Source organism: Ranitomeya variabilis, chromosome 6 (genome assembly GCF_051348905.1).
Source record: "Ranitomeya variabilis isolate aRanVar5 chromosome 6, aRanVar5.hap1, whole genome shotgun sequence".
Lineage (NCBI taxonomy): Eukaryota > Metazoa > Chordata > Amphibia > Anura > Dendrobatidae > Ranitomeya > Ranitomeya variabilis.
In genome coordinates this window covers 41537381-41564129 of record NC_135237.1, presented here as the reverse complement: position 1 = coordinate 41564129, position 26749 = coordinate 41537381, and the positions used below count along the sequence as shown (strand labels likewise).

At 43.4% G+C, this 26749-nt stretch overlaps 2 protein-coding genes across 13 annotated transcripts in view; one reads left to right on the top strand and one right to left on the bottom strand.

Moving 5' to 3' along the window:
- NSUN6 (NOP2/Sun RNA methyltransferase 6) overlaps window positions 1-8494 on the top strand; it is a 32125-nt gene extending 23631 nt beyond the window's left edge. For all 5 annotated transcript variants that reach the window (XM_077268319.1, XM_077268320.1, XM_077268321.1 and 2 more), the window contains 4 exons: window positions 4961-5105; window positions 6153-6304; window positions 7547-7672; window positions 7953-8494. In XM_077268319.1, coding sequence (XP_077124434.1) covers window positions 4961-5105; window positions 6153-6304; window positions 7547-7672; window positions 7953-8150 — 621 coding nt within the window. In that variant the 3' untranslated portion in view covers window positions 8151-8494. The remainder of the gene's footprint in view (window positions 1-4960; window positions 5106-6152; window positions 6305-7546; window positions 7673-7952) is intronic.
- A 10069-nt stretch (window positions 8495-18563) lies between these two features.
- CACNB2 (calcium voltage-gated channel auxiliary subunit beta 2) overlaps window positions 18564-26749 on the bottom strand; it is a 334276-nt gene continuing 326090 nt past the window's right edge. For 6 of the 8 annotated variants that reach the window (XM_077268311.1, XM_077268314.1, XM_077268312.1 and 3 more), the window contains 2 exons: window positions 24850-25035; window positions 18578-19715 (listed from right to left, as the gene is read on the bottom strand). In XM_077268311.1, coding sequence (XP_077124426.1) covers window positions 19221-19715; window positions 24850-25035 — 681 coding nt within the window. In that variant the 3' untranslated portion in view covers window positions 18578-19220. Of the gene's footprint in view, window positions 19716-24849; window positions 25036-26749 lie in introns of all 8 variants that reach the window. The other 2 variants (XM_077268318.1, XM_077268315.1) reach the window with 2 other exon arrangements.

Below are 26749 nucleotides of genomic sequence, written 5' to 3'. Positions count from 1 at the left end.
CTAATATAGTCATTGTGGATCATCTCTTCCCAGAACTCCGCATTCTGCAGATCCTTATTTATTCCTTATAGACCTGTTTATGAAAATTAACAGCGGACTGTTACCTGACTCTATACTAAAGGGGCGTGTCCCCACATAGGCTGTTATTGGCCACACTGATTGGACAGTGTCACACTGTGTAGGGACACACCCACCAGCAGGTAACACCCAAGAGGAGCAACTGAAATGACACAACTCATAAAAAGATTATCCAGAATTTTCTTTTTTATAAGGAACACAAGTTATTACTAAAACAAACATCAGTATACCAGACAGATGCTCTTTAATCCCTTCTCGTTGGGAAAATTTTCTTTTTTGATTTTTTTTTTTAACTTTTGTACTTCCAACCTTTTTTCCAAGAGCCCAGACTTCTTTTTATAAATATTTATTATTTTTGTCAGTATTGTCGTATGATTGATTGTTTGTTTTTTGTTTTTTGTTTTTTTGGACAAGTTGCCGTTTTGCATTATATCATGTACTGAAAACAGGGGAAACCACTCCAAATCTAGTGACGCAGTGAAAAAAACCACAATTCTGCAATTGGTGTTTGGATTTCATTTTTATGGCATTCTATGACAAACATGGTTGGAGGGGGGTTACATTTTTGCATTTTGTTTGTTTTTATTTTTTATTGCGTTTGTTTGGAGAAAGGTGAAAAAACCCCAAAATACGGCAATTCTGGTGCTTTGCCTTTTTTTTTTTTTTTTTTTTTTCCCTGTTTTGAACATTGAATTAATTGTATATTTTCATAGAGCAGAATCTTACAGACTCCGGGATACCAAATATGCTTATTTTTAAGCGTTTTAATATTTCATTTTTTTTTATCAATGGAAAGAAGGGCAAATTTTTACTCAAATTTTTCTTTTAAACTTTTTTCCTTTCTTTTGTCCTTTTATATGACTTGACCATGCAATCTTTTGATCATTTTGTGCCTCCTAAATTCTGTTGTCAATCGATAATGTCAGCATTTAAGTAGTTAAACAGCGGTGATTATCCCCAGCCCATCTGCTGCTTAGACGCAGGTGCTTACTGTACAGCACAGCTGGGACCCACCATGTAAGGAACGGGCTCAGCGCCTGAGCCGACGCAATACACTGGAAATGTCAATTTATCTTGTGTTGGGAATAGGTTAAAACTATAATAAATAAAGGAAATACACCAAAAAAAATAAAATCTAAAAACACCCCGGCTCTTCCTCCCTTTAGTTCCATGCTTTCCTTAAAGCCCATCTTTCATTTCAATTACTGGTGAAATAAATTTTTTAAAAAAAATCTTATGTATCCCAGGAAATCCATCCACCCTCGTTCTCGCTGTCCTGCATGTGTTTGTAAGACATCTGGCTGCAGAAGGATCCTCTCCCCTTTCTTCTCCATTAGGCCCCTCCCCTTGGCTAAGCCCCACCTCCAACAGTTTCTCATACAAAAATTGAACTGATCAGTCTGAGGTTAACCCCTTTGTTCCCTGCAGGATGTTTGCTTTTCAGATAGGGCAAATAAACAGGAGGTGTCACTGGTTGCCTCCGGCCATTCCCTAATATACTGTAACCCTATTGGTCCTCTGGGAGTGACTCCTATAATGTCACCTGCTCTCCCAGTGCCACCAGTAGAGCCGTGTCCTCACAGCGCAGATATGCCGCCATTTCACTTTTTTTTTTTTTTCCCCCCCCCCCTCCTCGGCTCCCCTATCAGAACCCAATATTCTGCTGGCTTTTACTGGCCCATATAGTACGGGATATATAATGTATTCTCGGTTTTACACTCACAGAATAAATCCAGGAGAATGTTCCCAGACTAATGGAGTAATTTGTCTAAATATACCTCCGTTTCTCCCCGCGATCCCTGCGGTTTGGAAAAGCTGCTCACTAACTAATTAGCGGAGTTTATTTGTGATGATTAAATCCTTATGAAAAACAGCAATTAACATTTTCCTGGATAGCACAGCGTGGCGGCATTGTTCTGCCGTATTCATTTCATCCACGGCGCGTCTCCTCGGCTGGGCCGGTAATGAGGTAAATGTACGGTATTCGCCGTCTGGGGTGAGACAGTTAACCATTTGCAGTCAGGAACTGGTTTATGGGTTCACTTTTTTCTAACCTCTAAGGCTATGTTGTGTGTTTGGTTTTTTTTGGTTTTTTTTTTCTTGGCGGGAAAAACCTGCATTCTTGGCATTAAATAGCCTGGTGATTTTGTGTTTGTGTGTTTGTGTGTGAGTGTTGCTGCTGTAAAAACGCAACGTGTGAACATAGCCTAAGACTCGCTTTGAAACTTAGCCCCGTAAGTACGCTTACAGTTTTCACTTTTGCAGGGGTTTTTTTGTTTGGTTTTTTTTTCCCTCCCTTTTTCCAAGAAAATAATTTTTTATTTTTTTCCAGAGCGAGTTGTAGTTTTGAAAGACACCATTTATTTTACCATATAATGGACTGAAAAGTGTGGGGGCCAAAATATACCAAGGGCAGCGAAATTATTAAAAAAAAAAAAAAAAAAAAAAGGCATGAAAAAAAGCTCGAGTACTCGAGTATAAGCCAACCCAAGTATAAGCCGACCCCCCCCCCCCCCCCCCTAATTTTGCCCCAAAATACTGGGAAAACTTAATGACTCGAGTATAAGCCTAGGGTGGGAAATGCAGCAGCTACTGGGAAATTTCAAAAATAAAAATAGATACCAATAAAAGTAAAATTGATTGAGACATCAGTAGGTTAAGTGTTTTTGAATATCCATATTGAATCAGGAGCCCCATATAATGCTCCATACAGTTCATGATGCTCCATACAAAATAATATGCCCCATATAATGCTGCACAAAGGTTAATGATGGCCCCATAAGAGGCACAATAGAATAATATGCCCCATATGATGACATACTCACCTTTCGTTGCTGGGGGCCAGGTGCTGGTGTCCTAAGCAGGCGGGGACACCGGCGCGCTATGGGGGCCAGGTGCCGGTGTCGCCACTGGCTCAGACCCCCGGCACTTGCGATATACGTCTGTGCCACGCGGCTGCGTCTTTCGTCTCTCTGCAGTGACTGTTGAGGCAGAGGGCGTGCACTAAACACGTCATCGCGCCTTCTTACCTGAACATCACAGCCAGAGGACGCGGAAGGCACAGCCCGGCGGTGGAGCTGGGACAGGTGAATATCGCATGGCTCACCCTCCCCCGTCATACTCTCCCTCCTGGCGTGGTCTCTGCATTTCCTTCTCCGTTGTCTCGGGGCAGCAGCTCCTTCCGGTGCTGAGCGGTCACATGGTACCGCTCGTTAGCCCCTTCGTGACCTCCACCGTATTAGTACAGCGGAGGACGCATCTCTTCCTTTGATGCAGGGCTCCGGCGGTGAGCCCACATCCAAGCCTGGACATGTCAGCTGTTTTGTACAGCTGACATGTGCCTACAATAGCGGCGGGTGGAATCGCGATCCACCCGCTGCTATAAACTAGTTAAATGCCGCTGTCAAACGCTGACAGCGGCATTTAACAAGCACTTCCGGCCGTGCGGCCAGAGGTACGCGCACCGCTGCCCCCCGTCACGTGATCGGGGGGTCATCGGTGCATTGGCATAACAACCAGAGGTCTCCTAAAGACCTCTATGTTTGTTGATGCCGGATTGCTGTGAGCGCCACCCTGTGGTCGGTGCTCAAAGCAATGCTGCAATTCTACTACATAGGGGCGATCTAAGCATCGCTCCTATGTAGCAGAGCCGATCAAGCTATGCCAGCTTCTAGCCTCCCATGGAGGTCATTGCAGCATGGCAAAAGTAAAAAAAAAAAAAAAATGTTAAAAAAAATAAATAAATAAATAAGGTTTAAATCACCCTCCTTTCACCTCATTCGAAATAAAACAATAAAAAATTAAGCCTACACCTATCTGGTATCACCGGGTTCATAATCGCCCGATCTATCAATAAAAAAAAAAAAGGATTAACCTGATCACTAAACAGCGTAGCGAGAAAAAAATTAAAAACTCCAGAATTACGTTTTTTTGGTCGCCACGACATTGCATTAAAGTGTAATAACGGGTGATCAAAAGATCATATCTGCACCAAAATGGTATCATTAAAAACGTCAGCTCAGCACACAAAAAATAAGCCCTCACCCGACCCGAGATCACGAAAAATGGAGACGCTACGGGTATCGGAAAATTGCGCAATTTTTTTTTTTTTTTTTTTTTTTTTTAGCAAAGTTTGGAATTTTTTTTCACCGCTTAGATAAAAAATAACCTAGACATGTTTGGTGTCTATGAACTCGTAATGACCTGGAGAATCATAATGTCAGGTCAGTTTTAGCATTTAGTGAACCTAGCAAAAAAGGCAAACAAAATACAGTTGTAGGATTGCACTTTTTTTGCAATTCCAACACATTTGGAATTTTTTACCCATTTTCTAGTACACGACATGGTAAAACCAATGGTGTTGTTCAAAAGTACAACTCCTCCCGCAAAAAAATAAGCCCTCACATGACCATAGTGATGGAAAAATAAAAAAAGTTATGGCTCTGGGAAGAAGGGGAAGCAAAAAACGAAAAGGCAGGGTCTCTAAGGGGTTAAAGTAATTAATATGCGCTTCACGCCTATGGGAGTAGAGTCGCGTGCATATTCATTACTTTAATGAGCGGTACCACGTGACCGCTGAACACAGGAAGAGCTGCCGGCGCCGGAGACCATCTGAGAAGCAGGGACGTGCAGAGACCGCGCCAGGAGGGGGTGAGTATGATGTGACAGCCGCCGACTTCCCCCTGGGACAATGACTCGAGTATAAGCCGAGAGGGGCACTTTCAGCCTAAAAAAATGGGCTGACAATCTCGGCTTATACTCGAGTATATACTGGACATAAAAATTCTACCTGTGTTTTTCCGAAGCCGAACATAAAAAAAAAAAGCATAAAAAAAAAATCCAAAGCTTTAAGGAAATGTAAAGATGACTGTTTATTTGTTAGGGAGAAGTTATTGCAATAGAGAAAATAGCCAAGAAAGTGGAGAAAATAAAGCAAAATGCATCTGTCCTAAAGCTCCACAGCATCCGGACATATTGTTTCAATAGCACCAAGGCCGTGACACAGGGCACAAGTGACCATGCTGAAGGTAAGCCGCGATTGGTGTAAATATTAGGTCTTCTTGCCAATATGGCCGCCTTCTTCACCTCCTAGCTGTGATTTTAGGTTTGTGTGCTCGCGTTCTCCTCATCATGTAGGTCCTTCATCTTCTCTGGTTGTCTGTTTTCGTCAGGTCCTTAGTGATAAGCTGACAGCGTGGTCTTGTTCTGTTGGGAAACCTAGGAATGAGCAGTAATATGTGAGGGAAACTGTTAGTAAGTTGTTCAGCAGGTTATCCTCTACTGGACATCCCCAGAATAATCAATTCAGGACTAAACCAGCGTCTACTCGCCTTGTGCCGTTTCAGCAATATCGGTGGCGCTGTTTCCGAGGGCTGACATGACTTCTTGGGTCGCCTGCTGCCGATGAGCACTACTTAGGCACGGACTTTACTATTTTGTCAGAGCGGACGTCTCTCCTGGTGGAATATTGTTGAGCTGCAGCCAATCAGCGGCCGTTTGTTGGCTGCAACCGGAGCGTGACACAAAGTCACTCTCCAGGAACACCGGCACCAACATCGTTTGATCGGCGCCGCTGCGGGAGGCGAGTATCCAAGGTGTCTATTTTAGAAGAGGTCATGAAGTGACTAAGCTGGAGATCTCCTCCAGTTGTGGACAACCTCTTTAATTTCCCCAGTGCTCCTCCAAGGGTAAATTGTGCATTGCACCGTTTCTATTGAAGTCATTTGACGGTCCATGTAATGCACAGACGTACCGGGGTCTCCAGATGGAAAGACGCTCTTGGTAGCCATTCTTTGTACTGACTAATAGTCTAGGGTCCCGAACATGGGACTCCCTCCTCAGAATCCTCTAGTAGGATGGATGAAAGTGGGTTTCCTGACCTAGAGCACTTTGAAGTTACGTGTTTGAAGCACAGCTCTGCTAACGCATCGTCAGACATGGAAGCAGAATTCAGTACCCCAAGCTTAGTCCTGGGGTCGTACATGGGCCAATAGCTTAAGACCCCCAGAGATCCTAAACGAGTGTTAAAAAATCCACCCCAATCCATTACTCCTGTTGTATTTGTGTTCTTCCAGGTGCAGGTCCTCCATTTCCTCCCGAGTCCTTTGATCGTGTACTCTTAGACGCCCCATGTAGTGGAATGGGACAAAGACCTAATATGGCCGGTACTTTATCACTGAAGGAATTGACGTCTTACCAGCCTCTACAACGTAAACTGTTCAGTGCGGTGAGTCCCCATAAATATCCTCTCTATGACAATGGTGTCTGCTGCGCACGTCTCCAGTGGCCGGTCTCATGTACCGATCATCTGTGGTGCCCATATGCCTCAGATGACCACTATCTCTCCCGTCTCCCCCATACATACATATTACATGCCCATGTTTTCTATGAAGAGCTTTTAGGATCTCCTGGAGCATCCAAAGGATCGGGCTTTTCTAATTCTTCTTTCCCCAAAATCATCAGTCGGGGGCCTTGAGAATGTTGATCTAAAATTTGCTGATTTTTTTTTTTTTTTCCCCCTTGACCTATGACTATATGACCTATGACTAGTCACCCCCTGGCGCCGGAGGGAAGATGCCGCCCACCCCCTGGCGCCGGAGGGAAGATGCCGCCCACCCCCTGGCGCCGGAGGGAAGATGCCGCCCACCCCCTGGCGCCGGAGGGAAGATGCCGCCCACCCCCTGGCGCCGGAGGGAAGATGCCGCCCACCCACTGGCGCCGGAGGGAAGATGCCGCCCACCCCCTGGCGCCGGAGGGAAGATGCCGCCCACCCCCTGGCGCCGGAGGAAAGATGCCGCCCACCCCCTGGCGCCGGAGGGAAGATGCCGCCCACCCCCTGGCGCCGGAGGGAAGATGCCGCCCACCCCCTGGCGCCGGAGGGAAGATGCCGCCCACCCCCTGGCGCCGGAGGGAAGATGCCGCCCACCCCCTGGCGCCGGAGGGAAGATGCCGCCCACCCCCTGGCGCCGGAGGGAAGATGCTGCCCACCCCCTGGCGGCGGAGGGAAGATGCCGCCCACCCCCTGGCGCCGGAGGGAAGATGCCGCCCACCCCCTGGCGCCGGAGGGAAGATGCCGCCCACCCCCTGGCGCCGGAGGGAAGATGCCGCCCACCCCCTGGCGCCGGAGGGAAGATGCCGCCCACCCCCTGGCACCGGACGGAAGACGCCGCCCACCCCCTGGCACCGGAGGGAAGATGCCTCCCACCCCCTGGCGCCGGAGGGAAGATGGCACCAGAGGGAAAATGCCGCCCACCCCCCTCGAAGTGAATGATGCAGCTGGACTGAAATGTAGTGTTCTATTCTGGTCAGATCCTGATGCTTGTGAGCAGCACTTCCCATCGGCTCATATAGGGGGCGTCCCAATGGACCATCAAAGAATTTTTAATGTACAATAATATAATTTGAGGAAATTATTATATCTTGGTGATTAATTTCACGGCTTCACTTTAGTTCATTGGCTGTTTTCCAGGCGGTGTCATTATTAAAGCCGGGGGGCACACTGGTGTACAGCACATGTACCATAACGTTATCCGAAAATGAGGAACAGGTGGCCTGGGCTCTAAAGACCTTTCCCTGCCTCCAGCTTCAGGCGCAGGTAACAGAACCTTCATTGCATGGAGAAGAAAACCCGATTTATTCCAAAATGTTTACAGGAAATGCAGGAAAAGCTCCAGACTTGTAACCTCGTCGGTCAGCTCTTTTTCCACCTTTATATTTAATGTCCTTATTTCTCCATTTTGTTTGAACCTAACAGAAAAAAAAAAAAGCAAATTTAGCATTGAGAGCCTGTGGAGATGAGCGGCTGCCAGGTAGATCTGGCGCTGCTTATCACAAGGCAGGTTGGTCTAGTCACGGGCTCTATGATCTTCCCACAGGACCCACATATCGGAGGAGCGGGTATGGCGGGCGCCGGATTGCCCCCCGATCAGCTGAAGCTCCTGCAGAGGTTCGATCCATCCCTCGCCGTCCTGTCGGACCTCCGCGATGGGACCTGTGAAGATAAAGATTGGACTCTTCTAGTGAACACGGACACAATCGGTTTCTTTATTGCAAAATTTGTCAAAAACAGCTGATTATTTGTTTTTTTTTGTGCTGCGCCCGTTCAGCGTGGAGGATGCAGGCGCGCTCTTCAGGCGGTGGATCAGCGTTACCACGACAACAAATGAATATCCCTGTTGCCATAGAAGCAGACAGTCTGCCAGCTGTTCATTTTGCAATCCGCCACTACAGCGTCCGCAGGTTGAAGGAATTACTGAGGGCTTTATGGGGCCGCTGTACATTAATAAAGGGCGTCCGGGGGATTTATCAAGGGCAAAGCTTAATTCATGTGTTATATACACACTGTGTACATTGCCAGCCAAAATCCTGTTCTCGTACCTTGTGCCGCCTGCAAAAGCAATAAACGGCTTTTTCTATACAGTTGTCTCATACTTTACAGCTGTGATGGTTGCCCCCCGGACCCTCCGCACTCTTACAAGGAGTTTTCTGGTTTCACATAATGTTACTAGGGACCACATTTTGTGCTGATTCTAACCCCCTTCCCTCAGGTATTTACCGGCAGCTCAGGAGCTGAGCCCGCGCCTCAGGAGCTGAGCCCGCACCTCACAGAGTAGGAGACCGGAGTGATATGTGACCAGCAGTGACCAGACCCAGCTCCAGTCACTGCTGGTTAACCACCTGAATGCCACAGCTGCGGCTGGGCTTCACAGGCGCACCACGATGGCAGTGACCGGGGTATTCAGCAGGCCTCCCACCAGCCGTGGCAGCCCATCGGGACCCCATGATCACGGAGAGCTAGGTAAAGACTACCAGGGCAATCCTGGTCTAGCATCCATTAGGGCACCCATCGGCTTTACCTAGCTCCCTGTTATCATGGGGTCCCGATGGTCTGCCACGGCTGGTGGGCGGCCTGCTGAATACCCCGGTCACTGCCATCGTGGTGCGCCTGTGAAGCCACAGGGAAATTCCTAATAGATGAAATTAAAAAAATCTTTAATGGGACTACGCATTACAGAGCCGAACCAGCTGCTTCCTCAGGTGTTTACAAACCGGAAGAAACTAATGACCTTTATATGTAATCGTAGAATTCGGATCTAAAAAGGAAACGATGTTGAAACGCGAAGGTTCATCCTCGCTTTATGATCGGGGGGCGGGGGGAATAATCACTAGCCTGAACACATAGCCATTTCCAGGAGTCAAACACCCAGTCCCATTAACAGGAAGCTACTAATTTGGCCATATATATAACGGTATTCATACATGTCCAGGTCAAATAACAAGAGGGACGGAACAAAGGAAGGATTCATGGCCAGAGCTTGGATAACTTCTTAGTTTTGGATTGCTCAGTGGACATCCCATGGCACTCTGTTCTAAAAGTATTACCCCTTGTGGAGATGATCTCCATGCATGGAGACACCTCCATCTCCATGCACCTCGATCTCCATGCATGGAGACACCTCCATCTCCATGCACCTAGATCTCCATGCATGGAGACACCTCCATAAGGGGCAATACTTTTTAGCACCTTGGGACGTCCACTGTGCAATGAAGCAAAAAATATATATATTTTTTTATGGAATCTAACAGAAAAAACCTCCTTACAGTAAAATAAATTGGCGCAGAATAGCGAGGACTTTTTGTCGCAATGTCTGCCAATAAATACCGCTCATCTTGTCCTATTAATTAGTATGTTACATCCAGATGAATGTGGGGAATACTGCCGCACAGGAAATCTACCGATGACATAATTTTATATTTTTCTTCGTAGATGGAAATTAGTGTATGAAGGGCAGAATCGCCATCAGAGAAACTACACAAGGTGATGAAGTCCTTGGGAAGTTAATTGATTCTAGATATGAAGGATAAAACAAATGACAGACATTGCATTAGTGGAATAAGATTACGGCGTGCTCCAGGGCACTTGACAAGGGAGGGCTGGCGTCTGTTTATTGAGCCTTTTGGCTAACGGAGATCTCCTGCGTTATATTATTTATATGTGTATTGTGTCATATTGTAATGATGGAACATATATCATCAGCACAACGGGACATCGTCCTGCCACCCTTGTAAGACGTGGCCGCCCTCCTCTTATGTCTATGATGGAAGTATTCGTCTTCCCCTTGAAATAACACTTGTGGGGCATCTTTTCAAGGTCTGATTTTCTCGTACGAGTGGTTTTCACAGATAGCACTTGTACCTATGATATCCTATGGGGTTGTGCACAAGTCTGATTTATTTTTTCCCGGATCGATTGATCTACAGAAAATCTCGGGAGTCATGTCTGATTTTGAGTCGAGTGTCGGATCAAAATCGGCAATGCAAGTCTATGGGTCCGTGGAAAAATCCGTGAAAAAAAAAAACATTTAAACGCTTGGATGGCATCGGATTTTCAAGGACTGTAAGGTTACGTTCACACTAGGCATTTTTTTAATTTTTTTTTTTTCCGCAGCAAAACCTGATCTTTTGGCAGGAAAGAAGATGCAGGGAAAAAAACAGGTTTTTCTTGCGTTTTTTTGGTGAGTTTTTTGCTGCGGTTTTGGCATGCTAGATTTGTCTCTTGTGTATGCTGATAAAGTTTAATGTTGGAAAAAAAAGTCCTATTCTATAGCATCAGGTTTTGGCACAAAAAAACGCAGCAAAACCTGATACCTGCGTTTCATTTCAATGGATGAAAAAATGCTGAAAAAACTCTAAAAAGAAGTGACGCGCCCTATGTCCAAAAACCATGCAAGGCACAAAATCCTGAGGACAAAAAAACAATGTGTGTGCATGAGATTTGTGAAATCTTGTAGTCTATGCTGGTACTGTAAAAAGCAGCTAAAAATTAGCATTAAAAAAACTACAAAAATGCCCAGTGTGAACTTACTCTTAGGGTATGTTCACACGCTGCGGTTTTTGCTGCGGATCCGCAGCGGATTTGGCACTGCGGATCCGCAGCTTTTTTCCATGTAGGTTACAGTACAATGTAACCCAATGGAAAACAAAACCCGCTGTGCCGACGATCCTTTTTTCCCCAGGCAAATCCGCAGCGGTTTTGCCTGCAGAAAAAAGAAGTACCTGTCAATTCTTTCTGCGGATTCTGCTGCGGGTTTCCAGCAGCCCCAATAGGAAACTGCAGTTGGAAACCCGCAGTGGAATCCGCAGAAGAAAAAGGATCAAAAACCGCAGCGAAAAATCAGTGCGGATTTTAGCTGCGGTTTTTCAAAACAGGACCTGAAAAAAAAGGACGGAAAAAAGGATCGTGTGAACGTAGCCTTAGAATGGAGAAGATGGAGAAACTTATTTCTTTCTTGTTTTCAGGTATTTGCTGACACTTATTGCTCCAAATTAATCAATGTCACATGCGGCTTGTGAATTTGGCACAGAAACAAAAATAGTCTGTTTTTGTTTGTCTTTAACCATTTTTTGCAACTTTTAAAAAAACCACATTAAACGACATAGGGCACGTCTGGAGTAGAATTGGGTCAAGTTATGCGGTGTTTTAAAGGGAATCGGTCGCGGTAAAGGACTCTCAAATGAGGTATCAAAAACCTGGTGAAAATTCCCTTTAAAAAGACGCAATAAATGAATCGGGCGAAAACCTTTCGAATCACTAAAAATAAACAAACAGGCAATCACATATAAACTAGTCACAAATAATAAACTGGGTGCAAACAAAGAAAAAAACTAAGAAAACAAGACGAAAAACAGCAATCGGGGACATAATTTTTTATTCTCCTTTTACGGAGACGGATCTACCAGAAAATTGTGTATGATTTTCTGGTAAAATCCAATTGGTGATGAAAAAAAAAAGTGAAATCACCATGTGGAAACCACAAGAGGAAAAAGTCTCACCGGGGCGGGTAACCTTATAACTGGCACCAACACCATCGTCGTCCTCCGATTGACCAAATGAGTGTATGCTCAAAACTACACAGCCAAACTGCTGTTATAGGGGGCTCCAGACTACTGTTATAGGGGGGGTGCATCGATTACACTAAAGTGGGAAGGTCTTGTTCTGCAGGTACATACAGTTGTGCTCAAAAGTTTACATACCCTGGCAGAATTTTTGCTTTCTTGGCCTTTTTTCATAGAATATGAATGATAACACCAAAATTTTTTTCTCCACTCATGGTTAGTGTTTGGGTGAAGCCATTTATTGTCAAACTACTGTGTTTTCTCTTTTTAAATCATAATCACAACCCAAAACATCCAAATGACCAAAAGTTCACGTACCCTGGTGATTTTGGCCTGATAACATGCACAGAAGTTGACACAAACGGGTTTGAATGGCTACTAAAGGTAACATCCTCACCTGTGACCTGTTTGCTTGTAATCAGTGTGTGTGCTTAAAAGATGAGTGAGTTTCTGGGATCCAGACAGACTCTTGCATCTTTCATCCAGCCACTGATGTTTCTGGATTCTGAGTCAATTGTCTACGCATCTACAGGAAAAGGTAGTTGAACTGTACAAAACAGGAAAGGGATACAAAAAGATAACCAAGGAACTGATAATGCCAATCAGCAGCGTTCAAACTGTGATTAACAAATGGAAAATCAGGGGCTCTGTGAAAACAAAACCACGGTCAGGTAGACCAACAAAAATGTCGTCCACAACTGCCAGGAAAAGTGTTCAGGATGCAAAGAAAAAACCCCAAATAACATCAGCTGAAGTACAGAACTCTCTGTAAACTAGCGGTGTGGCTGTTTCAAGATGCACAATAAGGAGGCACTTGAAGAAAAATGGGCTGCATGGTCGAGTCGCCAGAAGAAAGCCATTACTGGGCAAATGCCACAAAGTATCTCTCCTACAATACGCAAAACAGCACAGAGACAAGCCTCAACACTTATGGAACAAGGTAATTTGGAGTGATGAGACCAAAATTGAAGTTTTTGGCCACAACCATAAATGTTACATTTGTAGAGAGCTCAGCAAGGCCTATGATGAAAGGAACACTATTCCTACTGTAAAGCATGGAGGTGGATCACTGGTGTTTTGGGGATGTATGAGCTACAAAGGTACAGGAAACTTGGTCAAAGTTGAAGGAAAGATGAATGCAGCATGTTATCAGCAAATACTGGAGGTAAATTTGCACTCATAAGCCCATAAGCTGCGCATGGGATGTACTTGGTCGTTCCAACATGACAATGATCCAAAACACAAGGCCAAGTCGACCTGTCATTGGCTACAGCAGAACAAAGTGAAGGTTCTGGAGTGGCCATCTCAGTCTCCTGACCTCAATATCATTGAGCCACTCTGGGGAGATCTCAAGCACGCAGTTCATGCTAGACAGCCCAGGAATTTACAGGAACTGGAGGCTTTTTGCCAAGAAGAGTGGGCAGCTTTACCATCTGAGAAAATAAAGAACCTCATCCACAACTACCACAAAAGACTTCAAGCTATCACTGATGTTAGAGGGGGCAATACACAGTATTGAGAAATGGAGTATGTGAACTTTTGATCAGGGTCATCTGGATGTTTTGTGTTGTCATTCTGATTTAAAAAGAAAAAACACAGTAATTTGACAATAAATGGCTTCACCCAACCACTAACCATGAGTGGAGAAAAAGTTTTGGTGTTGTTATTCATATTCTCTGAAAAAAGGCCAAGAAAGCAAAAATTCTGCCGGGGTATGTAAACTTTTGAGCACAACTGTATCTATATACTGTTTGTATAAACATTTATATTCAGTAAGTATTCTTTAATCTGGCATCATTGGTACCGTATTCAAATTTTTAGATTATTATAAGAAAAATATGTAAAAATGTATAAAATATTAAAGCAAAATCTGCCATTATAAATTAAGAGTAAATTCTCCCTGCTTAGATTTATTCTCCTAGGAAGAATATCACGATGAGCTTACTGGCGGTTTCTCAGTTAACTCATTCTTCATCCAGCCATAGAAAGTTCAGTGATAGTCCACATTGTTACAGTTCTGTGCTATAAAAAACAAATTAGTCAGATGCCAAATTAAAAGAATTTGATTTGACATGTGCTTTTGACGTGAAGAATAGAATAAAAACACTCGATTTATTGTAACATCATTCTCTTGTTTGTTGTAGATTTGTACATGTTAATAATAACATGTTTTGGGTTTTTTCTTCACAGCCACCATTTGTAATATAGCATAATAAATAAATCCAATTAACAGTCCGACATGTCTACGGAAACCTACAGTCCAATATCTACAAAGGCCGTTTTTTTGAAGTATATACAAATGCTTACAAATAGGATTCTTGAAAATAAAGATACTTCCCACAATTATGCATATACAGTATTCAACAAAGCTTATATTTCAATCTTTTTTTTTTTTCATTGAAAAAAAAAAAAACACAAAACATTTTACAAGTGTGATATCGTCAACCCAAAAATGGAATTTCAGAACTTTATAATTTAGTGGTTACAATGAAAATGTTGCTTGGCAATGATAATACTCACCGGTGCAAGTGTATATTTCAGTCTATTATTTTCTCTTAAATATCACAAATATAAATATAGATATTTTCTGTATATATGTACAGGTACGTGGATGACGTCTGATCAGTTTATTAAAGATTTGGGGGTTTACGGGGGAACTTTACTGCTGATACACAATGGAGAAAGCCATGTTGTAGTGTTAGTTTTATTTGTTGGGGGGGATTCCAAGTTTGGGCATCAAATCAATAAAGAGATCTGGGAGATGTGGATCCAATTCCCAGATATTTTAACTAAAGTGTTGGGGGAACTGATTTAGAAGCATTTTTTTATATATTGTGGCACCGAAATTCAGCCTCTTGCTAGGAATGTCCGTGATAAATATATATTTAAAGGGAATCCATCACCAGGTTTTTGCTATGTAATCTAAGAGCAGCATTATTTAGGGCATGGGACCTTGATTCCAGCGATGTATCACTTATTGGGCCGCTTGCTGTAGTTGTGAAAAAAAATCACTATTTTCTCTGCTGCAGATGTAGCAGTTCTCTAAATGCTGAGCTTTGTATAATCCCGCCCACAACACTGATTGGTAGAGAGCTGTCATTCATTGGTGGGGGCGGGGTTATACAGAGCATGAGGACTACATGGCATGAAACCACTAGTCTTGCAGTGATAATCTCTTGTTGATAAAACGCTGATTTTATTGAAACTGCAACACACAGCCCAGAAAGTGACACATCGTTGGAATCGGAGTATCGGCCCCTACATCATGCTGCTCTCAGATTACATAGCAAAAACCTGATAAAATCCCTTTAAGTTGTTTTTTTAGCTCTAATTTCAAATACGCTAACCAAGGTAATCTATAGATCTACAGCTGGGGTTAAACTACAACTCCCTGCATGCCTGCCACAAGACGTCCAGAGAGTTAAGGTTTCAGCATGTGAAGCATCTTTGGTTGCATATAACGACCCACTATTAGCAGTACCCAGCTATAATCTGCAAATTAGATACAGATGGTTTACATGGAAGTAATGAGCGTATTGCATTCCCTATGACTTCCCATTTGTATATATGTCTTGAATTATTATTATATTATTATAGGGGTTAACTTGCAAATTTGCTAATCACAATGTGATCTGCTACTGAGCGGTTTGAGCAAAGCACTGTAATCTGTAAGACAACCTAACAGCAAATGTATTTGAATTTCCTACAGTGCCCCCGCAGGGGATATGAAGCATTACATGGTGCCCCCTGAATTCAATGCTCTGTTCTTATTATGCACAGTCACCTCTAGACAGATGGGCACAGTGCCATATTATTGTCAAACTTGCCTTACTGGTGTCAAAGAAGCGGCGCAGTGGAACAGTCAAGGTGGCCATGTCCAAATTGTAAGAAATTCTTAAAGGGCATCTCTCAGTAGGATCAACCCTTCTAAGTCGTCTGTATGAGTTTGAAGGTCACAGGAAGCTGAATAAAATGATGCCTTGATATCTGCAATCCGATGTCTTATTCCAGAGAAATAAATTATTGTAATTAATATGTAAATGAGCTGTTAAGATCTATGGGCCGGACATAGATCTCCTGGAAAATCTGCCTCCAGAGCTTATTTTAAATGAAAGGAGGCATTACCAGTGCGAGACATGTTATGACTGACAATCTGCTCTCCTTATCTACATGTCTTGAACTGGTAACACACCCTTAAAGTAAGCTCTGGAGGCAGATCCTCAGGGAGATCTATGTCCCGCCCATGGATCTTAACAAGTCATTTACATATTAAGAAAAATGTGGATTTCTCTTTAATATGACACCAAATTATTTGGCGTGCTCGAATAATATGTCCAAGTCCCCGCGGCAGGTCGTCTCGTGGCTGTTACACAACCACAACACATGCAGGGATTGTCTGTGTGTTAGGCAATCCCTGTATGAGTTGTGGCTGTCTAACAGCTGCGAGACATGCAGCCGTGGGGACTCGAACATATTATTCAAGCACGCTGAAGACACCTGGTTAGCACCCGAGCGTGCTCAGATAACACCTTATCTGAGCACGTTCGCTCATCACAAATGGGCACCAATAGAAAGCAAATTAGGCAATGGCGAAAAACCTACTACAAGTCATATCCTGATGGTGGTAGCTATTGGGAGTATGTTGGAGCTTGTTGGAGCTCAGGAAACTGCTTTACCACATTACATAACTTCTTATAATGCAGTCCCCTATTATTTTAGCTACTTTTATGGCAGAGGATTGCAGTCCTGATGATTATCCTTGTGGCTCAGGGGCGTAACTTTGATCTAGCCTGTTGGCATCCTTGTTCTCTCCAGCCCTTCATGAAAACTATTCCAGGGTCCAAAAATTATCCCATATCGCTTGTAGCACTGGTTTTCACTGATGTGGCCAAGTTGCTGTTGGGCCCTGGATGTAACTGCTACTTCTGAACCTCAAATGGTTACACCCCCGCTGCTGACAACCTGACTGCCTCCATTGTATGCCAGGAGCTACTTTTGATAAGAAAAGAACAACCAGTTGCTCACAAAAAACATTTCTACCTCGCTTTTTCCACATCTTATTAAAGTGGATATTCACCTCATAGATATTTTTCATACTCCACATTTCCCATCACTTACAAAAAGGTGAGGAAATTCAAGTTTGACCCCAATAATCTGGTGATCTGTGTGCGTTATTTACAGACTAGTCATCGGGGAATTTTACGTCAAGTGTGAATTGGACTTTACAGGCAGCAAAAATTATGTATTTCAGTTACACCTGCAAAAATATTAGAATAGGCGTCCTAAATAATAATAAAAAAATAAAAATAAAGTCTGTAAAACGCTGTGGAATTAATGGCGCCATATAAGTGAGTAAAATAAATAAATAAAAAGAAGGTCTGGCTTTTTGGCCCAAATCGGCACTTTTTTTTATGGGCAGTGTTTGTTTTTTCAGGTCTTATTTATTTATTTGTCTGTAATACCAGACACGGCCTATGGAAAAAGTGGCGCTGTTTCTAGATTAAAACTTAGACTTATATTTTTTTATCTGGACTACCCCTTAAGCATTTTGTATTTAGTCACATAGAGAGAAGAATATGGAAAAGTCTCCGGGATCAGACCATTTTTATGCCTGCATTATAGGGAACCTGTCAGTAAGATCAATCTTGCCCCTCAAGCCTCATATATAGGCATTTTTTTTTTATATACATTGCTGCATTCATGAGTAATTATCGTTTGAGTTCATATAAATGAAATGTTAAGTGCTCTGGGAGTGACAAAGCACTTCCTGAGCCTTTGCTTACCAAGGTTGTTTCCTTACCTGGCACCTAAAATGAGTTTCAATCAAAATAAAGGGACTGTGTGTAGGAATAAATTCAAGTGACATAGTCTTGGGTAGTGCTATATCAATGTATATGAATTAAAATGCTAGGTGCTCTGGGCGTGACATAGCACTTCCAGAGTTTCTTCCTCCAGAGAATGTTTACCCAGCCAGCACCATCCTCTTTATCGTGATGTGTGACGTTAGGTGCCAGGCAGTGAAATCAGACTGTCAATCACACTAAAGAGGCTGGTGCTGGGTGGGAAAACATCCTCGAGGCTTGGGAAGTGCTCTTGTCACGCCCAGAGCACTTAATGCCTGATTTATATGAATTAAAATAAAATTTCTTAAGAATGCAGCAACAGTTAGACAATGTAAAAGGTGTCAAAGGATTTACATCTTAAATACCCGAGGCCCATATGTGTGATTTGGAAGAGTTGATCTTACTGACAGATTCCCTTTAGAATTTCCTCTTTATATCAGTGGTTCTGCAAGAAAATAAATTAATACAGATAATAATAAAATGATGACCTAACTATAGATGAATCAACCACTTTTCTGTTTCCGTTGATCTCCAGTAAAGTAGCCGAGTCATATAGTTTGTTTTTTTTCTACCTATCGATCAATTGAAAGAGTCCTAACCATTATTTCTCCATGCTAATTCCAGTCACTGACTATTAAAGCATGATGTAAAAACGTACAACGCCGTACAGTCGAACGATTAACCATGCAGGGCTAAGAAAGCAACAAAAAACATACCCAACATAGAGAAACATTACATAGAAAATTCATCTGAAACATCGTGAGTATAAGGCAATATTTAACTCTGCTCTGAAACAAAGACGACGGGAGGCCGAAAAAAAAAATAAAATTACATACAAAATAAAATAAATAGTGGCTTGGAAATCAACATTCAAAGTAGGTGGGTGCATTCCAAAAATACAAAAATAAATGCAAAGTTTTAGTAGTCTCTTCACAAGTCTGATATCACTTCTGCAGCCACGACAGATTATTAATATAGAGATCTAACAGTGCAAAAGTGGAACACGTATGGAAGGAGGAAAAAAAAAAAATAACGTGAAATCACCATTTTTTTTTATAGGTTTCTTCTAAAAATAGGAGGTTACAAAACATCATCACTTGCTTTAGAACAGCAACAATATCTTGATGGCAACGTACAGCATTCAAGTGGTTGTCACAGAAAACGGCTAAACACATGGTTTGGTAACAAAGTTGTCGAGGAACCATGGCAAGTCAAAGTGAAAAGAATTATCCTAGGCTAAAGCCAAAAAGAAAAAAGACAAAAAGAGTAGAAAAAAAGAAGAAAAATATAGAAAACACAGAAGGGGCGCTAGATGTTTTACAACATTGGGTTCAAAACAATTTGTACAAGATTGGAAAGAAGAAAAAAAAAAAAACAGTCAACACATTAGAAAGGAGTCGAAAGTTACTGACGGATGTAAACCTCCCGGTTCCACTCGTTGTCGTTGCGTTTCCTGGAAACCTCTCCGCCCCTTTCGCCGTGCCGTTCTCTCGATTTGTGGCGACTGCGGGGTTTGTTGCATTCGTTGTGGTCCTGCTCCCTGTCCTGCTCGTTTGTCCGATGTCGAGACTCTTTGTGTCTATGTTCGCTACCGCCTCCGTGAGATTCGTCTCTGTGATTGTGATCCCGGTGGGATTCCTGAGGATCGGCATGCTCGGAAGAGAAATCATCCTTTGGCTCTAAGTAAACGGAGTCTCTGGTGTCCTGTGTCTCGTTGTCGAACGTGTCCTGTCTGGATAGGCCTCTGCTTACTCCACTTCGATGATTGTGGTGCTGCGCCGAGGAGGAAGATCGATGCTGAGACTTTCTCGTCACTTTCTCTTCGGGAGGAGCTTCCTCTTCCACGGATCCGGTTCTTTCAGGCGCTGGAGGATCATTCTTCTGTTCTGCCTGAGAGCCCTAAAAAAAGAATCAAAAATACAATGTACCTTAGAAACATCCTGAATATTGGAAGTATTTCCAGTCCATATCTCTAAACCTTTAACTAGGATACAAGAGACCTAGATACATAAGCCCTAACATATGGCTATATCATGGCTCCGCGTTGTACAAATTTCCTAATGTGGAACCTACAGAATTCCATTGGTCCATAACATGCCTCTTTATATATCCATATTTATTAACTCTATTACAAAAAGTATTATCCCTTTTATATTATCCCTTTAATGTCAGGCTCCAGCCACAATAACTGGGATGTGATAACTCCCATACTGTCAGTTTAACCCCTTAGATGCTATAGTCAATTGAGACTTATGCATCTAAAGCAGTTTGACAGATGGAGAAAGCTCCACCTGTCAGAAGAATATCAACCACCTATGAAATGTGCCGATGGGCCTACAGCTGCCAAAGTTACCTAACAAGTTTGACCAGGTCAGCCAATTTAGAGACATAGTTAATAGGTTGCAGAATTATTATTTTTTTAAATTTAGCCAGTAAATTATATGTACCACAAAATGGTACATATAAAACTATAACTCATCTCTGTAAAAAAAAACAATAGTGATAAAAAATGCTGTAAGAGTACATTAAAAATTAGTTAAAAAGTACTAATAAATATATATATATTGCATAGCACAAGTCTGCATGAATTTAGTCTGTAGTGTGATCCCTAGAAGTGTGTTCTAAAAGTGTGGATTACATTAGAATTAAAACCTGAATTGAACCTGAAGGGAACTGGCCAGTCACTGCAAACAATGTTTCAGTTTGTTTTCACTTTTACCCCTATAATCTTTCACTTTCTGCTACCTCCCCCAATCCCCACACCAAGTAAGGAACTGTTCATCTCCTCTTCAATCCTCCCCATCCATCTCACCTCCTCTTCAGAACTGTTCCTTAACATACAATCCTCTGTCTCAAAGCACAGGCAGCCCCCTCATGCCCTCTCCTGCTCCCACCTGCTAACACTATCTCTGCTCCTTCTCACTGCTGGTGATATCTCTCCAAATCCTGGTCCTCCTCACCACATTCCCACAGTCATTTCTACCTCCCATCCACGCTCCATCACAAACTTCCGTAACCTCTCTAACCTTATACCCATTCGCCCAGCCCCCGCTTCCTCAGTCCCACTAACAGGAGCTCTGTGGAATGCTCGCTCTGTCTGTAACAAGCTTCCCTACATCCATGATCTTTTTGTTACTACCAAACTTTCCTTCCTCGCCATCACCGAAACCTGGCTCACCCCTTCTGACACAGCCTCCCCTGCTGCACTCTCTTACGGTGGCTTCCACCTTTCTCACACATTACACCCCAGCAGCAAGCATGGCGGAGGAGTTGGTTTTCTCCTGTCAGATAACTGCTCCTTCACCCCAATCCCACTGCCACCCTCGGTTACCCTCCCTTCCTTTGAGGTGCACTCTGTGCGCATCTACTCCCCCTCCAACCTCCAACTGGCTGCCATTTACCGCCCCCCAGGGCCAGCCACCACCTTCTTTGACCACTTCACCACCTGGCTACTTCATTTCCTTTCTGCGGACATCCCCACTATCATCATGGGCAATTTCAACATCCCCATTGACACTTCCCTCTCAGCTGCCACTAAACTTCTATCTCTCACTTCCTCCTTTGGCCTCACTCAATGGTCTTCTGCAGCCACTCACAAAGATGGTCACACACTGGACCTCATCTTCACTCGCCTCTGCTCCCTATCTAACCTCTCTAACTCACCTCTTCCTCTCTCTGACCACAACCTTCTCACATTCTCATCTCTCTCCACTCCATGTCTACAATCCCCACCCCGCAAACTTTCACACCCTTGCAGAAATCTTAAACATCTTGACCTACATTCATTCTCTGAATCCCTCCTCCCTCTCACAGACATAAGTTCCATACACAATGCGGATGACGGTGCCGCTCTATATAACACCACAATAGCTGTAGCTTTGGAATCTGCTGCCCCACTTACACATACCGAAGCTCGCAAAATCAACAGACAGCCTGACCAAAGAACTGAGGCGAGCTTCCAGGGCTGCAGAGCGCAGATGGAAAAGATCCCACTCCAACGACCACTTCATCGCATTCAAACAGTCCCTCACTACTTTCAAGACCACACTCGCCACAGCTAAACAAACCTACTTCTCATCTCTCATATCCTCCCTGTCTCACAACCCTAAACAGTTATTCAACACCTTCAATTCTCTCCTCTGTCCCCCAGCACCTCCTCCCTCCCCACTTATCTCTGCTGAAGACATTGCCTCATTCTTCAAGCAGAAGATTGATAGCATCAGAGACAGTTTTGGTCAACAAGCCCCAGAGCCCTTCCTCCCGACTTCCCTGCCCTCCACCTCCAAAACCAACTTCTCCACCATTACAGAAGATCAACTCTCCACTCTACTCTCAAGATCGCATCTCACCACCTGTGCACTTGACCCGCTCCCATCCCATCTCATCCCAAACCTCACCACAGTCTTCATCCCAACCCTAACCCATCTCTTCAACCTATCACTAACAACTGGTGTTTTCCCCTCAAGCTTTAAACATGCCTCCATCACACCTATCCTCAAAAAGCCCTCTCTTGACCCATCCTCTGTATCTAGTTATTGCCCTATATCACTTCTCCCTTATGCCTCCAAACTACTGGAACAACACGTCTACCTTGAACTGTCCTCCCATCTCTCTTCTTGCTCCCTCTTTGACCGCTTACAATCTGGCTTCCGGTCACACCATTCCACTGAAACTGCCCTAACTAAGGTCACCAACGACCTCTTAACTGCCAAGAGCAAGCGACACTACTCTGTTCTCCTCCTCAACGCCCCTATCTGTCGGAGTCCCACAAGGTTCAGTCCTTGGGCCCCTGCTCTTCTCCATTTACACCTTTGGCCTGGGACAGCTCATAGAATCTCATGGCTTTCAGTATCACCTCTATGCTGATGACACACAGATCTACATCTCTGGACCAGATATCACCTCCCTACTAACCAGAATCCCTCAATGTCTGTCCACTATTTCATCCTTCTTCTCCGCTAGATTTCTGAAACTTAACATAGACAAAACAGAATTCATCATCTTTCCCACATCTCACGCGACCCCCCCAACGAACCTAACCATTACAGTAAATGGCTGCCCACTCTCCCCAGTCCCACAAGCTCGCTGCCTCGGGGTAATCCTTGACGCTGATGTCTCCTTCAAACCACATATCCAAGCCCTTTCCACTTCCTGCTGACTTCAACTCAAAAATATTTCACGAATGCGTTCATTCCTCAACCAAGAATCTGCAAAAACCCTAGTCCATGCCCTCATCATCTCTCGCCTTGACTACTGCAACCTCCTGCTCTGTGGCCTCCCCTCGTACACTCTCGCACCCCTCCAATCTATTCTAAACTCTGCTGCCCGACTAATCCACCTGTCCCCCCGCTATTCCCGGGCCTCTCCCCTTTGTCAATCCCTTCACTGGCTCCCCATTACCCAGAGACTCCAGTACAAAACCCTAACCATGACGTACAAAGCCATCCACATCCTGTGTCCTCAATACATCTGTGACCTCGTCTCCCGGTACTTACCTACACGCAACCTCCGATCCTCACAAGATCTCCTTCTCTTCTCCCCTCTTATCTCCTCTTCCCACAATCGCATACAAGATTTCTCTCGCGTATCACCCCTACTCTGGAACCCTCTACCACAACACATCAGACTCTCGCCTACCATCGAAATCTTCAAAAAGAACCTGAAGACCCACCTCTTCCGACAAGCCTACAACCTGCATTAACCACCGATCAACCAAACTGCTGCATGACCAGCTCTATCCTCACCTACTGTATTCTCACCCATCCCTTGTAGATTGTGAGCCCTCGCGGGCAGGGTCCTCACTCCTGTACCAGTTATGACTTGTATTGTTTAAGATTATTGTACTTGTTTTTATTATGTATACCCCTCCTCACATGTAAAGCGCCAAGGAATAAATGGCGCTATAACAATAAATAATAATAATAATAATAAAACATAAAAAATCTGTACATATTCGATATCGCAGCATTCATATCAACTTGTAGAATGAAGTTAGGATGTTATTTCTACTGTACAGTAAACAGCATAAAAAAATGAAAGACGGAATTTTTTTTTAATGCAATCCTTCTTAAAGGGAATCTCACCATGTTTTTGCTATGTATTCTGAGCAGCATGATATAGGTGAAGAGACTCTGATTCAAGCGATGTCTCACTTACTAGGCTGTGTTTTACGGTTTCAATAAAATGATTGTTTTATTAGCAGGAGATTATCACTACAGGACTAGGTGTCTTGTGCCTTCTTGTCCTGCTGTTCTGTGTAACTCCGCCCTCACCACTGATTGGCTGCTTTTTGTGTACACTGTTCATAAGCAGAAAGCTTCCAATCAGTGGTGTGGGCGGGGTTATACACAGCTCAGCATTCTGAGTGCATACTCGGACCGTGAAAAATGGAAGTATGAAACCGGCCTTAACATGAGCTGTTGACTGATAGCTCTGGCTCCCAAAGTCCTTGAAATACATGTATGTTTACATCGATGAAGCATACAGGAGAGGCCGCCAGAAGTTTCCATTCTGAATTTGCTCTCTTCAACGAAAGCAAATATCCCTCATAATTCCTTCTAATACATCCGATTCAGCCGCACATTATCCTATTGAAGGGCAAAAATCCAGAAACACTGCTCCACACATTATCCTGCTATGACTGATGAAGGGCAAAAATCCAGAAACACTGCTGTCTACAGATGGCTCTCTGGTTTGGCTTTCATGAGCTATTTTTCATATTTTAATTTGTGGAGCACTGCCTTGAAAAACGTCTCCATGTTAAGTTTTGTATCTTCAATGAGAGCAAGTGTCCCCTCCCCCCTTAAGTAGCAACCCTGATAACTAAAAGGATCAGGAGTGTAGAAACTCAATATTCCGTATCCTTCTTTTCCCTGACATATGCCATGACTTGATGGCATGGCACCCACACACACCTTAAATGGTTAGTTCTGCCCAACTTGAAGGCTTTGGCCAACCTTTAGAATATGATGACCATACACGTTAGATGAAGTCTTAGGCTGCACCCATTCACGTCACACCTTTCTCAGATTACCTGTGCCTTTGTGGCCGAGGAGGGTGTTGCAGGAAGCGTTGCTGTAGTTAATGTCCGAGATATGAGAGCATTTGGTGGATTGCTGCTAGGGGGGTGGGTAGCTTTCCAGTAAGCCTCTAGATAGTCTGCTAGATGTTCACAAGCATCTTCAAGTTGGTTTTCATCCAAAATGACATCAAACATTTCCTAAAGAATAAACAGAGGCGACATTAGGAAACAGTATAAATTACATTTAGAATCTGAACTCCACCGCGGTCATATGTTGCACTGGCATGTATGTGCCCACCAGAGGAAATTACTCCAAGGGTCTATGGTTAGGCCACACAGAACGTGTGCATGTCCATTCCTAATTACATCCCAAATTAGGTCCTACTGAGCATCATGAAAGGGGTTGTCTGGTGTATACAAGTTGTCCGGAGGATAGGTGCTACCTTATCGATTGGAGGGTGTCCGGCCACTAGGACCAGCACTGATCGGCAGAATGAGGAACCATTCATTCGCTATGGGTCTGCTGAGCACACAGTTTTTTCAGGCAACCTCATGCAGAATGAATGGAGCGACGCTTGGGCATCCGACCCTCTGATCCATTTTGCAGTGGGGATAAAAGTGCTCCATCGCAAATAAGAATTTCCGGCTTCGTCATTCAATGCGGTTCCTGGCGGTCAGACCCCCACTGATCAGTAAGTTATAACCGTACAACCCCTTTTAGTTATTCATTTCATTGATTCGTACCAAAGGTAGATAGACCCATTTAACATGACCATCGTCTTGTTGTGGTATGGCCCAATGCCTGCTCCGTCAAAGGGGGCTGTAATAAAGTTATTCTAATTTTATTCTGTATCCCTTTTATATCACTTATTTTTTTTCTCTTGTGGTAATCATAAATGTTTATTTTTGTGCCAAATTCTTCAAAATGGCTCCCAAGGCTCATACATTTTGCACGAAATCTAACATGCTCTTCATTTTTTGTCTCTAACCTGGTTTGAGCCTTTTTCTAACATGTCGAAAGTTCAGATAAAAGTTTGCAAAACTTGCTCAGAAAAACACTCCAGAGGTTGGAGTATGTTTGTGCACAAATTTTGCAACTTTAAAAAAAAAAAAATAAAAAATCGCCATTGATAAAGCTTCTGCAAACATCTGGAAAAAGAAAAAGACAATGACAATAGAGATCATAAAAAAAAAAAAAGAAACAGTATTTTTAAAAGGGCAAATTTAAAGAAAAGTTTGGCGAAAATCAAAAACAGGCAAAAAATATGAAAAATAAAGGCACAAAAACTTAGTGCTTCCCCTCCATTGACCAATTATATATATATAACACACATATATACATATACACAGTCACAGTCAAAAATGTTGGCACCCTTGACATTTTTCCAGAAAATGAAGTATTTCTCCCAGAAAATTACTACAATTACACATCTTTTGTTATTTACATGTTTATTTCCTTTGTGTGTATTGGAACTACACAAAAAAAAAAAAAAAAGCAGAAAAAGGGCAAATTGGACAATTTCACACAAAATTCCCAAAATGGGCCGAGCAAAATTGTTGGCAACCTCAACTTAATATTTGGTTGCACACCCTTTGGAATAAATAACTGAAATCAATCGCTTCCTATAACCATCAACAAGCTTCTTACACCTCTCAGCTGGTATTTTTGACCACTCTTCTTCTGCACACTGCTCCAGGTCTCTCCTATGTTAAGGCGTCTTCTCCCTACAGCAATTTTAAGATCTCTCTACAGGTGTTCAATGGGATTTAGATCCAGACTCATTGCTGCCACTTCAGAACTCTCCAAGACTTTGTTTCCACTAATTTCTGGGTGCTTCTTGAAGTATGTTTGGGGTAATTGTCCTGCTGGAAGACCCCTGACCTAGGATGCAAACCCAGCTTTCTGACACTG